This window comes from Electrona antarctica (assembly GCF_951216825.1).
Source record: "Electrona antarctica genome assembly, chromosome: 2".
Lineage (NCBI taxonomy): Eukaryota > Metazoa > Chordata > Actinopteri > Myctophiformes > Myctophidae > Electrona > Electrona antarctica.
In genome coordinates, this window is record NC_136807.1 from 32677853 (window position 1) to 32693379 (window position 15527).

Here is a 15527-nt window from a genome sequence, read left to right on the forward strand (position 1 = left end):
ACAGAACCGTCACGATGACACAAAACGAAATCCATTTCAAATCAAATAGTAGTGAGTAGTAGTACAGTAGTAGTGGTAGTACTAGTAGGCTAGTAGTAGCCATTGTCAAGTAGCCTGTTTGACATTCAAAAACAACCTCAGCTTCAGGGAAGACATCATACAATGAATATGATGGCAGCGAAAGTGTAAGACAATGTTGATGCACTTGAGTATTGTGATGTTATTGTGATATATTTGTTCTCAAAGTGAGAGACGGCAAAGTACTGTCCATTTTTAATTAAAAGTAATATTTTTATTTTATTTAAAAATAAAATAACACAGGCTAGTGCTGATATTGACTGCCACCATTCTGTTCTGATTGCATAAAAAAAAGCTTTTTATTGCTTTTTATTTTTGCATTGTGGTATATCATCATTCATAATACTCAGCCCTAAAATAAACTGAGCTTAGTAGTACTAAGGTTAGTATTAGTCCTAACCTTGGTGAAACTGGATGAGCCTTCCTATAACGCAATCACAACAACAATGCTTTAGTGAGATGTTGATTTGAATAATAAATGAAAGACCCACTGCAGAGGATTGTTTAGTTTATTGATCATGGATATTATTCAGAGGTTCTTCAAGGGTGTTTGTGTTTGCTATTGGAAAATTATCTTTGTAACTTTTAGATGCTATCATAGTATCATACGGTAGAAGTCCATTTTGCATTTCCTTCTTTTTTCACAAGCCAATAGAATTTTAGCTTTTTTTCCTAAATACTTTTGCAGCCCATGTTTGGTGTTCATATCCTGTCAGGCCATATATCGTTATATCAGTAGGAAATTGTGTCTTCAGTTTGAATGATAATAAACAAGAATAACAGTTCTAGTCTGGTTATTGTGGTGCTGCGGGTGCATTGTATACTGAATACATAACATGGCAAGCAAGTATATTCTCTTTTGTTCTACAAAATCACTGTACATGGACAGTTTAGCCACTCATTACAATGGAGAATATCATCAAATAATGCTGGCACTGTGAATATATATGATGCACACAAAAATGTTCCATTATTTACAATGAACTGAAGTGTTATTGTTTGTGTCTCTGTGCTCAGCTCATGACACAGGTCTGGTGACGCTACAGGTGGCCGTTGGTAACCAGATCATCTCCAACTCTGTGGTGTTCGAGTACAAGGCCCGCGCACTGCCTTCACTGCCATCATCTCAACACGACTGGCTCTCGCTAGATGGTGAGTTCACTCTCTCTCTCTTTAGTTGGATGTTCAATTATGTTTATATTTCCGGGTAGAATGCCAGTGGATGTTTGCACAGTATGAAATAAAGTGGCCGGAACATTAGCAATGAATAGTTTGTCAACCTGTGGAGCGTCTTACGCGTGCATGCATCCGCCTGAGTGAAAGCAGACTGCTAGGCGAGAGCTGGCGCTTTGGCATGGGGGGTCAGATCAACAAATCTGTACTGGCCATATACTGTATGGAGCATGTCTTGAGTGTACAGGGTGTGATGTGGTCAGGATCAACATATGGAATGAAGGTAACAGAACAGGTAAGCTCCATATATGGAGTTTTAAGGGTAGGGCGAGGTCGCGCATCCGCCTAGGTGACAGCAGAGTCATAGAGTAAGACAGAGTTACGCAAACTCTGTTCACTTCATGGGGTCAGTTCAATGGCGGCTCTTCTACATAGAACTTCTATTGAGCATGAGGACAACCGGAAGTTTACGGAATGCATTGGAGTCTATGGGCTCGCTGTTTTCTGCCCCCTCAATATTGCAACTCTTCTATTAGATGGCTCTGGGTGACAGCAGCTTGCTTGGTGAGCACTGGCGCTTTGGGGGGTCAGATCAACAGATCAGCTCCATACATGGAGATCTAAGGGTGGCAGCGGGGGCAGTGTCTTGAGTGTACAGGGTTTGATGAGGGCCCAGGTAGGGCCGGGCCTTAATTTCCGGGCCTGTTGAGAACTCTAGTGTTCGCCGGCTGCGGCTGCACTAATAACTTTGGGGCAGGCCCGTCTAGAGTTTAAATGGACAGGTATCAATCAAAAGGGAGACATTGAAGAGGAAGGATGGATGGGGAAGGATCAACATATGGAATGTCAGAACAGGTCAGCTCCATATATGGAGATCTAAGGGTTTGAGGTTTGAGGTCAGATGTAGAGTTGCTGGCCAATATTGATGACATCAGGGATCTCCATATATGGGCATTCCCATATATGGGCTTAATATTGATGACATCAGAGATCTCCATCCCTGATGATGTCACGTGATGTCACGCCTGGGGTGACCAACCAACCAACTGACCGAGTGACTGAATGACTGACGGGAAATGTACGATTTCATAGTAATTGCGACCTGCAGTCGCAATAATATATTTCTAATAGTCAATAACAATATCATTGTCTCCACCATACCAAAGGCATGGGGAGAGTATGTTTTGCACTCCGACCGTGTGTCCCTCCGTCCGTCCGTATGTCCGTCCGTCCATGTGTCCGTCCGTCCGTCTGTGTACAGCTCATCTCCGGCACTGTTGGCCCGGTCGATGCCAAACTGTGCACACACACTCCCCGGATGACACGACAAACCTCTGCCCCAGTTTTTCCACAACGACCTGTTATAGCGCCACCATGAGGCCAGTTTTTGCGCTTCCCCATATTCCATCCCCATTGGCTAAGATTGTCTTCGAAAGTTTGCAAGATTGGTCAGTTTTTAACAAAATGCCTCAAATCATGAACGCAGAGTGCAATTTGTGGGACACACATTCCCACTAGGCAGAGGAAGAAATGCCACTTGAACATTTACACATCAGCCTCATGCTGGCGCTATAACTGGCCCATTCTGTTTTTACATAGAACTGCACCGATCTGTGTAAAACTTTGTAAGCACACTCCCTAGAGGCAAAGGAAAAACCTTTGACCTGCATTTTTCAAATTATGCTCTTTATAGCGTCACCAGTAGGCCGACTTATGTAAAACAATTGTTTTGATATTACTAGGGTTGTCCCGATCGGATCGGGTGATCATGAATCATGATTTTCAAAAGATCGGAATCGGGGAGAAAAGTTCGGATTTTTAATTGTCTAATGTAAATCTCAAAGAAATATGTATAAGCAATGAGATGTTGTAAAAATTGTTGTGTTTATGCTAGTTCTTTTCCTTCTGGTCCCAGTCAGAGATCATCAAACAAAGCCTAGTCACACTCAGAGGCGTGAAAGACACCTATGATGAAAACAAAGGAAACCCCCAAATGCAACCCCCGCTATGCATGATGGCGTAGGTGTCTGTAGTACTCTCATAGGTGTCTGTAGTACTCTCTCTGAATGAAAGAGATACTCTTTAAGAGTTTTAACTTGACTTCAGTTCTATAAGCTGTAGAACTATATTCACTCAAATTAACCAATACATAATTATTTTGCTATGATTCCATGCTTTCATAGAAAAGAAAACCCACAATGACAGACATTCTAATACAAGTATAGTCACATTTTGCCTTTCAATAATTGAAAGGCAACAAAACAGACTACATTAGAGTGACATACATTAGGATATTTGCTATTGTGATATGGCTGTGTTATATAAAAATATGAAGATCGGATCATGAAAGATCGGTATAGGTATGTCTCAAAATCAAATGATCGGAATCGGACCGGGAGCAAAAAAAACATGATCGGGACATCCCTAGATATTACTCCTTCAGATTTTATCCAAATATCACGCAAATCGGTACAAATGATCTCTATAGTCATGCGACCAAGACGGGTCTGTTTGATTTCTCATGTTCCATTCTGATTGGCTACGATTGGCTTCCAATGTTTTCAGGACAGTTTTTTGTACGCGAATCATGAACGCAGCGTCCGATTGCGGTGGAACTGTGAGCTCAGTCTAGCATTCTGTTGAATGTTCTATAGAGGCTCTATGATGTGAGCTCAGTCTAGCATTCTGTTGAATGTTCTATAGAGGCTCTATGATGTGAGCTCAGTCTAGCATTCTGTTGAATGTTCTATAGGCTCTATGATGTGAGCTCAGTCTAGCATTCTGTTGAATGTTCTATAGATGCTCTATTGATGTGAGCTCAGTCTAGCATTCTGTTGAATGTTCTATAGAGGCTCTATTGATGTGAGCTCAGTCTAGCATTCTGTTGAATGTTCTATAGAGGCTCTATTGATGTGAGCTCAGTCTAGCATTCTGTTGAATGTTCTATAGAGGCTCTATTGATGTGGGCTCAGTCTAGCATTCTGTTGAATGTTCTATAGAGGCTCTATTGATGTGGGCTCAGTCTAGCATTCTGTTGAATGTTCTATAGGCTCTATTGATGTGAGCTCAGTCTAGCATTCTGTTGAATGTTCTATAGAGGCTCTATGATGTGAGCTCAGTCTAGCATTCTGTTGAATGTTCTATAGAGGCTCTATTGATGTGGGCTCAGTCTAGCATTCTGTTGAATGTTCTATAGAGGCTCTATTGATGTGAGCTCAGTCTAGCATTCTGTTGAATGTTCTATAGGCTCTATTGATGTGAGCTCAGTCTAGCATTCTGTTGAATGTTCTATAGAGGCTCTATTGATGTGGGCTCAGTCTAGCATTCTGTTGAATGTTCTATAGAGGCTCTATGATGTGGGCTCACTCTCTCCCTTATGTTGGATGTTGTCTAGATGGTGTGCTCACTCATCCTCCTGGTCGATATTTCTGTCTTTGTCTGACACACTTGTCAAGATTAAGCCTGATTTATACTTTGTCGTTCGACGGAGTCACATACCAAGAATGGCAGATTTAAGATCTGCTATTTTTCCCCGTTAAACCTTTGAAATCCTCAATGTTATAGTTTAAGACCTACCGTCCGTACATTGTATATGTGTTGTTTCACTCTCCTGATGAAGAACGGTTATTGCTTCAAATAACTTTATTGACGTTGTCAAACAGGAGTCCTACACGACACCAGGGCTTATTTAAGGTAAAGTATCAATAGAGGAGTTTGGAGACCACCTTCAAGCATGGTAGACGTACTAGTGATATTGTATTGACATACTCTACCATACAGATGGGACAACCGTAGCGTTTTATACATTTAAATAAGTCCTGGATTGTATGCTGACCCATAAATTAATCCTGATGATTAGGCTGTGTATTGTATACCTGTATACCTGATTCTGATGGCTGAGCATCTGCATACACAGCTTGCTGGATGGTGATTTTGGATCTCTGATCTCAATATTGCTTGGGAAAAACAACATCTCTATTTGATTTCTCAAATAGAGACCGTGCTGTGAATGTGTTATGGGGTGGTGTTGTGTTACGATGTGGTCTGATGGATATGTCAGCTAGGATTGCAGTGAATCATCTTCATTCTGCATTGTGTTGGTGAGGGAAAGAGAGAGCTGGAACTTGCATCATTACACTACATTTGTACATCTTACATTTAGTCACTTGTTTGTGCTTTTTACATACGTACATATGTATAATCTCCTTTACAAGAAGCCAATAATAACAGTTTCAGTTTAATAGTCAAATCAGTATTGACCAGACAGGGATAATAAGGACTTGTCTTTTTGTGAAATATTGCTCCATGTCCTTATGATGAACAGAAAACTAAACCTGGATGCTGGATTCTATTGCCATTTCTAAATATTAGCATTATGACGCTTTCAATGTATGTAGAGGATAATAGCTACATCCTATGATGTACATATTAATAATCAATGTTGTACGGCTGGCAGCATCTGTGTTTAAATCCAAGTGGAAGTCATGTGAGTCATTTAGTGTTCCTGTGTGAAGGGTATATCGCGTGATGTGCACGTGAAGGTATGCGTGTTTCTGTGTACGTGTGTGTACGTGTTTGTGTGTGGAGCCGGGGGAAGTGCATTGCTGCAGTGTGTGAGCGAGCGTTGACAGGATAAAGTAGGGCATGGCGAGGCTCGGGCTGTGGGGACAGCTGCATTGCAGGCGGCCCTTGAAGGAGTGGGAGTGAGTAATCGGGGGCCGGCGGCTCAGAGTCACGGCAGAACCCGCGGATCCCTCCGCCATTCATACTCTGCTGCTGCCTCACCGACCCATTCACAGAACTTGTTAAGGAGGAGCTGGCTCCTCTTATTACTACTCCACACAAAGCAGAAAGAAAACACAGCCCACCTTGGATCAGTACTTTTCAGCGAGCAACACTGTCCGGTGATGGAGTATAAATTAAGCTTCACTTGCATTAATCCCTTCCCTGCCTTTACTCATTCGATCTCACAGCTCTTGGAATTCTGCATGCTATATTGGCAAACAGCCGACCCAAAATATCCACTGAATATGTATGTTTCTGGTCTGTGCTAAGCTCTTATCAATAAGAAGACAAGTACTGTAGATGTATTGACATTGCTCATCTTTTACATTCAAATTGGATGTAACCAGCTGTGATTGTGTGAAGCTTGCCATTTATTGCATAACAGTACTTCAAGTTCAGTGGTCAGAAAAATAACATGACTTTTCTTGTAACCACCGTGCTCTGACTTCTGGTGCGCTATCCTCTTAGATCAACATATAAACAAAGGTACTGGGACACACACAGTGGCAAGAGGGAGTTTTAACTCTTTTTTATTTTCTACATAAAAATGACAAACGTTTCGGCTATCCAGCCTTCATCAGTGATGAACCACTGATGAAGGCTGGATAGCCAAAACGTTTGTCATTTTTATGTAGAAATAAAAAAGAGTTAAAACTCACTCTTGCCACTGTGTGTGAAATGTCTTGTCTTTTTAGTCCAGCAAATGTTCACTATAGGCTACACTATACTAAACCTTCGGAAATCATTTTTGGTGCATTCTGCTTGTCAGTGCAACAAGGAATTATAGGGGCTCTTCACAATCATAATGTTTCCCAGGGTTTAGATTTCAGCACCTATGCTGCGGACAGCAACACCAGCACAGGACGCACATTGGACCAACTGTGGAGAAACTTTTTAATTATTATTATTTTAATGATTTTGTTCTGCTTTGTCTTTGAAATTCTGGTTATTCTGGTGGCACCTTAACCTAAAATAAATATGGTAGATAGATTAAAAAAAAGACAATATAGTGAATTCTTCAGAAGTATAGGGCATGTTGGCCACCTATAATCCCTCTTGACCACAATGTAGCTAGATAGAACACCTGCTTCTGGTTCTGGTGTTGGTTGCACCAATCACCGAATTAAATGAGCAGGCTATAGCTCAAAAACGCCATTGAGACAAGAAGGCTCCTGTCTCCTAATGCGACAACAACCCCCTTCGCTTTGTTTAGCTCAAGACCGATCATGTTTAACCTCGCGGTGTGACACTTCAACTGACCTGGCTGTGTACGCTATTGACGTTACACGCCACATGCGACACTGTGTCAATGCACAATAGATCGTTGGGTTCGTTCTCTCCCGTATAGAAGGCTCACTGTGGGCTAATGGCACAGCTGCCTGCCTGCCTTGATTTGTCATAATGCAGCGTGGGGGAAGGGGCGCCTTGCCTTTCCTCTGCAGCACTGCAGGTACACGGAGCCATGGGCAGGACACAACACACAGAGGTAAAGCCTCAGTTAGAAGCCGTCGTGCGACGGTGTCGCTTGCCGAAAAGATCTGATCTAGGCTACACAATACAAGCTAAACGATGCTTATAGCGTTGCGAGTGCGACGCGTTGTTAGCTTCCAGATCAGATATTTTCGGCATGCAACATCGGCGTGCGATGGAGTATATAGCCTGCACAGTTAATTGAACGCGGTTACTATACACTCTTGCTGCTGCCGGTGTTGGAGATGTGCGTTCTGTTTCGGAACTCCCGGCGTGCCTCGCCACATTACGCGGCACACTAGAGCAGCGCACGCGGCTGCAAAACGTTCAAGAGACCGTATCTAGGCTAGAGACAGAGCCGGTAGCAGCTAAACTCCACCACCGGCGTGACAAACAGGAGACCGTGCGCGCACACACACACACACACACACACACACACACACACACACACACACACACTGCAGGAGCAGAGTGGGCGTGTTTGGTAAACACGCGTAAACTATAGCGCAAACAGGAGAGCGTTCAGTTTCCACAGTGAATAAATGCGACTCGTGCGTCTTTTGATTGAATAATAGGCTGATCTATAATAATACTCACTCTCGGGCACAACAATGAACCGAAGTAAATACATCGACGCGTCGAGTATTTTTCCATAAAGAAGACGAAAAAGCAAAGAAAAAAAGACAAAACACGAGCGAACAAGTCAAGACCACCACAATTTAAACAAAGCGTTACCCAAAAGCATTAGGCTATACACTCGATGCTGACGTGGAGCGAATGGCGGCTTTAAAAAAAAGCCTAGCGGAAAATGTTTTTTTTATTATTATTATTTTATCATGATTACCATTATTACTATTAGTCTATTAATACAAAATATATAATAATGAGAGCGCCGAGAGAGAGGGCGCGAGCTTTTAAATGCACGACGACTGGAGGGGAAAACTAGGGCGTCTGTTTACCTGCGGCACGTGCGCACGACGTCTACGAGCAGTGATATTTTTCATTTTACTGCAGGCTGGTGGGGAGAGAGAGAGTGAGAGAGAGAGAGAGGGAGAGAGAGGAGAGAGGAGGGGGGCTGGAGAGGAGTGAAGGGGAGGAGGGGGCTATAGTGTGAGCGGTCTTTATTCTCTGTTCCCTCACCACGTCGCTCTTTCACTTTGTTCTATTGTTGATGAGTGCTGTGTTTGAGACTCTACTACACCAATAGGAGATATACATGTCTTTTTGTTTTTACTCCTCCTCACCATCATCATCACAACACCACTCAGTCTAGTCTAGTAGCAACCGAGAAAACAGTGCATGGATTAAAAAGCTGCGCGTTTGAGTGAAATGCAGCATGGTTGGACTTTTGGTCAGGATTGCCAGTGAATGACAACTGCTTTTCCTAAAAGACAAGGGACAGTTTGCTTTCAAGGGGATCTCTACCCATGGAAAGTGAAATAGAAGGTTAGCCTTGTTAACTTCAATCCTATGGCTGTTGTGTTCTGTTCTGTTCTGTTCTGTTCTGTTCTGTGCTGTGCTGTGCTGTGCTGTGCTGTGCTGTGCTGTGCTGTGTTGTGTTGTGACAGTGGAGTGCTGTTGTGTTTTCTTTTTCTGTACGCTGTGTTATATAGTCGACAGGAGAAGTTAAGTTGTACATTCCTTGAGCAGCCCATGCTGACACGAGTTGTCATTAGAATAAGCCTTACTGTCGTTGTATATAAGCTTAGACTTTTGAATCTGCTGGTTTTTGACCATGTGTTTCTGGCTCATGTGACGGACTGACGGTGCCTCATTGCAGAGAGTTCACGACAGCCAACTGACTGACGACTGTTCATGACTCTAATTTGGGACTTTTGATTCGGAAATATGGCTTAATATATTTCCTTAATCGGATTTAATAGATGAATGTCAAGTAATGTTATTTGTTTTCTGTGTCTTTTAAATAGACACAGATAGTAGGCTACTTTATTTTCCTGATTTGGCAAATAAATGAATGATTCACGACAGTTGATCAAGAGTTTTACTGAGCTATCATGATTGTGTATTTCCTATCGACATTTTGAGATCTCCGCAGCTGCAAGTCGTGTTGCACATGTTGTTGAAACAAGTTGCTCTGCTCTAGCGCAGTGGAGGGTTGTCGCATCCTTGGATTCGGACAGACTATTGGGTCCATCTGCTGATGAAATATCCGTGCTGTTTCTGTAAGACTGCTGTTGCAGAGTTCACATAGTGTGGGTTCACCTCGTCAACAATGCAGACAATTAGATTAGGTCCAGCGATCCGATTATTGCCGTATAGTCTCCCCCACGAGTGCTGCCTGTGTACGTACAGTTTCAGCACCACAGCTTTGCGGACAGCGACCTTTACGAGCGTGTATTTGAGACGAGGCATTTCACGTTTCAGCCCTTTAGATATCAGGAGGAAACGCTGTTTTCGGCTATACTGCAACTTTTGACGAATGTATTTGACGTATTTAAACAGAGAGTGGGAGGGAGAAAGAATCGCCCTCGTGTGTTTTAAACTAGGCCTATACCTGTTGCTGTACCACCACGTTTCCCACTTTTCTGGAAGTTCTGACTTTCACCATGTGTCTTCAACGAATTCAACAACACATGCTAGTAACTTTAAAAGAAATATGGATATAGAAAATAAATAACACAACAGATTACCAGTTAAAAAGATAACACATTATCTGAAGCTCTGAAGCTTTTGTCTACTTTGCAAACAATTAGTGTTAATAGAAGTAATATATAATAACACATGCAATTTATTATATCTAAATTGCATTGTTGTATTACATTTTAAGTATAGTATAGTCATATAGGGTTGCCCCATTGGGGTCTAAATCACCTTCAATCAATGCAATTAGTGTCATATTGTATCATATTGTAGTCATAGTAGTACAGCAATAGTAGGCCTATACCTTTAATACTATATTGCAAGGAAAGGTATGTACATGCAATTCAAAATAAGTTAAGATAACACAGGAAAATATGTTAATTAATTTACATAACAACAAATTATTAACAAAGAAGAAGAAAATAAACGTAAAAGACAGCAATAAAAAGAAAGATGTTTCGCTGTCATTTAAAATAACAGAGTTGTAGCCCACTTCTGGGAGTTTGTTCCAGATATGTGGTGCATAGAAACTGACTGCTGCTTCTCCATAGTTCTGATTCCGGGTTCAGAAAGCAGACCTGTTTCAGACGACCTGAGAGGTCCGGATGGTTTATAATGTAGCACAAGATCAGAAATGTATTTTATAGTAGTAGCAGCAGCAATAGCAGCAGGCCAGCAGCAGCAGCAGCAGCAGCAGCAGCAGCAGCAGCAGCAGCAGCAGCAGCAGCAGTAGCAGTAGTAGTAGTTGTAGTAGTAGTAGTAGTAGTAGTACTGTAGTAGTAGTAGTAGTAGTAATAGTAGTAGTAGTAGTAGTAGTAGTAGTAGTAGTAGGGATAGTGGTGGTAGTAGTTCAATCCCTGCATGGTTCCTCCTTGCTGTGTGTTAGAGCAAGACACTGAACACCCAACTGCTCCCGATGGGCATCCTTGTTGTAAAGTGCTTTCGAGAAAGGCGCTATTTGTCACTGCAGTCCATTCTCCACTTAGCAGTAGGTACTGTTGTTTTGGTAGCATAGCAGTAGTAAAAAGCTTATACCTGGAAGTGATGGATCATTGCAGGCTTTAGAGTTTAAAAACTTTGGTTGTAGAGAAATTCTTCTCCATTGCGTCTGTTGTGCCCCAAGGCAAATTATAATGACCCCAATTGAGATATAATCAATGTCACTAAATGATATCCTAAAAAGTTTTTATCCCTTTGAAAAACTTTTTATGCCGCAGGTATCGTTTATGTAATGTCCTCTCGTTCACGCTCGACTTCCCACTGTATTTCAGTTATTCACAATGTGTTTTCTTTTGGAGGACAAGCACAACACATATCCCATATGTCTGTTTTATATGCAGACATGTGTGAAATAGCTATCATTTGAAATATATGCACTACACTCCCTTGCTCTTTTATAACAGTCTTGTTCCTTTGTGTAAACCGTGTGAGGGTATTAACTTTTATGTATAGTCAGTTAATTGCATTGTAACGACTTACAATTGCAGCTAAGTGCCTTTTGCTAAAGGACAGGCTGTCACTCATCCCGGTGTCTCAGTCTGCCAGTGTGCTTATCACATATTCATGATTAGAAACATTAAGTCTCAGCTCACACTGAATAAATTCCTGCCCACAGTCTTACCCCTTAATTGTACCTGCCATAATAGATTACTGAAATCCAGGTGAACTACCACTCTACGTTCTCCTGTAAATAAAGTTGATGTTCTACCCAGTGGTGTCAAAAATAACAACAACAATACTGATAATCTAAGTTGATTGTGAGCAGCTTGCTTTACTTAACTGCTTGAACCCCAGCATCCTTATTCTGGGGCCACACATTGCCAGCTGAAAATAGAAGATCTACAAGCGTAGCAACACAACATGTTGTGACTTTGTATTTTCTTATTTAGTGTTGTGCAAAAACAGGAAGGGGCCTAGTACAGGGCCCTGGGGGGCTTCGGTCAACTATAAGTTCCAAATTCGGGGCAAACATTAGGCAAAAATAGCAGATCTACAAGCTCCCAACGAGTTTGCCGATGCTTTGTGAGCTTGTAGATCGACCATTTTTGACGAAGACATTTGGAATTGGTGTTGAGGGAAAACAGAAGCGGACCTAATGTAGAGCCCTAGGTTATTATCCCAGACCTAATGTAGAGCCCTAGGTTATTATCCCAGACCTAATGTAGAGCCCTAGGTTATCCCAGACCTAATGTAGAGCCCTAGGTTATCCCAGACCTAATGTAGAGCCCTAGGTTATCCCAGACCTATAATGTAGAGCCCTAGGTTATCCCAGACCTAATGTAGAGCCCTAGGTTATCCCAGACCTATAATGTAGAGCCCTAGGTTATCCCAGACCTATAATATAGAGCCCTAGGTTATCCCAGACCTAATGTACGGTAGAGCCCTAGGTTATCCCAGACCTAATGTAGAGCCCTAGGTTATCCCAGACCTATAATGTAGAGCCCTAGGTTATCCCAGACCTATAATATAGAGCCCTAGGTTATCCCAGACCTAATGTACGGTAGAGCCCTAGGTTATCCCAGACCTAATGTAGAGCCCTACGTTATCCCAGACCTAATGTAGAGCCCTAGGTTATCCCAGACCTATAATGTAGAGCCCTAGGTTATCCCAGACCTATAATGTAGAGCCCTAGGTTATCCCAGACCTATAATGTAGAGCCCTAGGTTATCCCAGACCTATAATGTAGAGCCCTAGATTATCCCAGACCTATAATGTAGAGCCCTAGGTTATCCCAGACCTTAATGTAGAGCCCTAGGTTATCTCAGACCTATAATGTAGAGCCCTAGGTTATCCCAGTCCTATAATGTAGAGCCCTAGGTTATCCCAGACCTATAATGTACAGCCCTAGGTTATCCCAGACCTAATGTAGAGCCCTAGGTTATCCCAGTCCTATAATGTAGAGCCCTAGGTTATCCCAGACCTATAATGTAGAGCCCTATAGGTTATCCCAGTCCTATAATGTAGAGCCCTAGGTTATCCCAGACCTATAATGTAGAGCCCTAGGTTATCCCAGACCTTGATGTAGAGCCCTAGGTTATCCCAGACCTTAATGTAGAGCCCTAGGTTATCCCAGACCTATAATGTAGAGCCCTAGGTTATTCCAGACCTAATGTAGAGCCCTAGGTTATCCCAGACCTAATGTAGAGCCCTAGGTTATCCCAGACCTAATGTAGAGCCCTAGGTTATTATCCCAGACCTAATGTAGAGCCCTAGGTTATCCCAGACCTAATGTAGAGCCCTAGGTTATCCCAGACCTAATGTAGAGCCCTAGGTTATCCCAGACCTATAATGTAGAGCCCTAGGTTATCCCAGACCTAATGTAGAGCCCTAGGTTATCCCAGACCTATAATGTAGAGCCCTAGGTTATCCCAGACCTATAATATAGAGCCCTAGGTTATCCCAGACCTAATGTACGGTAGAGCCCTAGGTTATCCCAGACCTAATGTAGAGCCCTAGGTTATCCCAGACCTATAATGTAGAGCCCTAGGTTATCCCAGACCTATAATATAGAGCCCTAGGTTATCCCAGACCTAATGTACGGTAGAGCCCTAGGTTATCCCAGACCTAATGTAGAGCCCTACGTTATCCCAGACCTAATGTAGAGCCCTAGGTTATCCCAGACCTATAATGTAGAGCCCTAGGTTATCCCAGACCTATAATGTAGAGCCCTAGGTTATCCCAGACCTATAATGTAGAGCCCTAGGTTATCCCAGACCTATAATGTAGAGCCCTAGATTATCCCAGACCTATAATGTAGAGCCCTAGGTTATCCCAGACCTTAATGTAGAGCCCTAGGTTATCTCAGACCTATAATGTAGAGCCCTAGGTTATCCCAGTCCTATAATGTAGAGCCCTAGGTTATCCCAGACCTATAATGTAGAGCCCTAGGTTATCCCAGACCTTAATGTAGAGCCCTAGGTTATCTCAGACCTATAATGTAGAGCCCTAGGTTATCCCAGTCCTATAATGTAGAGCCCTAGGTTATCCCAGTCCTATAATGTACAGCCCTAGGTTATCCCAGACCTAATGTAGAGCCCTAGGTTATCCCAGTCCTATAATGTAGAGCCCTAGGTTATCCCAGACCTATAATGTAGAGCCCTATAGGTTATCCCAGTCCTATAATGTAGAGCCCTAGGTTATCCCAGACCTATAATGTAGAGCCCTAGGTTATCCCAGACCTTGATGTAGAGCCCTAGGTTATCCCAGACCTTAATGTAGAGCCCTAGGTTATCCCAGACCTATAATGTAGAGCCCTAGGTTATTCCAGACCTAATGTAGAGCCCTAGGTTATCCCAGACCTAATGTAGAGCCCTAGGTTATCCCAGACCTAATGTAGAGCCCTAGGTTATCCCAGACCTTAATGTAGAGCCCTAGGTTATCCCAGACCTATAATGTAGAGCCCTAGGTTATCCCAGTCCTATAATGTAGAGCCCTAGGTTATCCCAGACCTATAATGTAGAGCCCTAGGTTATCCCAGACCTATAATGTAGAGCCCTAGGTTATCCCAGTCCTATAATGTAGAGCCCTAGGTTATCCCAGACCTATAATGTAGAGCCCTAGGTTATGCCAGACCTTAATGTAGAGCCCTAGGTTATCCCAGACCTTAATGTAGAGCCTTAGGTTATCCCAGACCTAATGTAGAGCCCTAGGTTATCCCAGACCTATAATGTAGAGCCCTAGGTTATCCCAGACCTAATGCAGAGCCCTAGGTTATCCCAGACCTAATGTAGAGCCCTAGGTTATCCCAGACCTATAATGTAGAGCCCTAGGTTATCCCAGACCTAATGTAGAGCCCTAGGTTATCCCAGACCTATAATGTAGAGCCCTAGGTTATCCCAGACCTATAATGTAGAGTCCTAGGTTATCCCAGGACCTAATGTAGAGCCCTAGGTTATCCCAGACCTAATGTAGAGCCCTAGGTTATCCCAGACCTAATGCAGAGCCCTAGGTTATCCCAGACCTATAATGTAGAGCCCTAGGTTATCCCAGACCTAATGTAGAGCCCTAGGTTATCCCAGACCTAATGTAGAGCCCTAGGTTATCCCAGACCTATAATGTAGAGCCCTAGGTTATCCCAGACCTAATGTAGAGCCCTAGGTTATCCCAGACCTTAATGTAGAGCCCTAGATTATCCCAGACCTAATGTAGAGCCCTAGATTATCCCAGACCTTAATGTAGAGCCCTATGTTATCCCAGACCTATAATGTATAGCCCTAGGTTATCCCAGACCTAATGTAGAGCCCTAGGTTATCCCAGACCTAATGTAGAGCCCTAGGTTATCCCAGACCTTAATGTAGAGCCCTAGGTTATCCCAGACCTAATGTAGAGCCCTAGGTTATCCCAGACCTTAATGTAGAGCCCTAGGTTATCCCAGACCTATAATGTAGAGCCCTAGGTTATCCCAGACCTAATGTAGAGCC

General features: G+C 42.8%; 1 protein-coding gene across 1 annotated transcript in view; it reads left to right on the forward strand.

Annotated features, from left to right (window-relative positions):
• The window catches only part of camta1a (calmodulin binding transcription activator 1a), a gene marked incomplete at its 5' end in the record, with an annotated part of 199574 nt that overhangs the window by 155195 nt on the left and 28852 nt on the right, over positions 1 to 15527 (forward strand). Inside the window, one exon of the mRNA XM_079515023.1 lies at positions 1096 to 1230. Within this exon, the coding sequence (XP_079371149.1) occupies positions 1096 to 1230 (135 nt within the window). The remainder of the gene's footprint in view (positions 1 to 1095; positions 1231 to 15527) is intronic.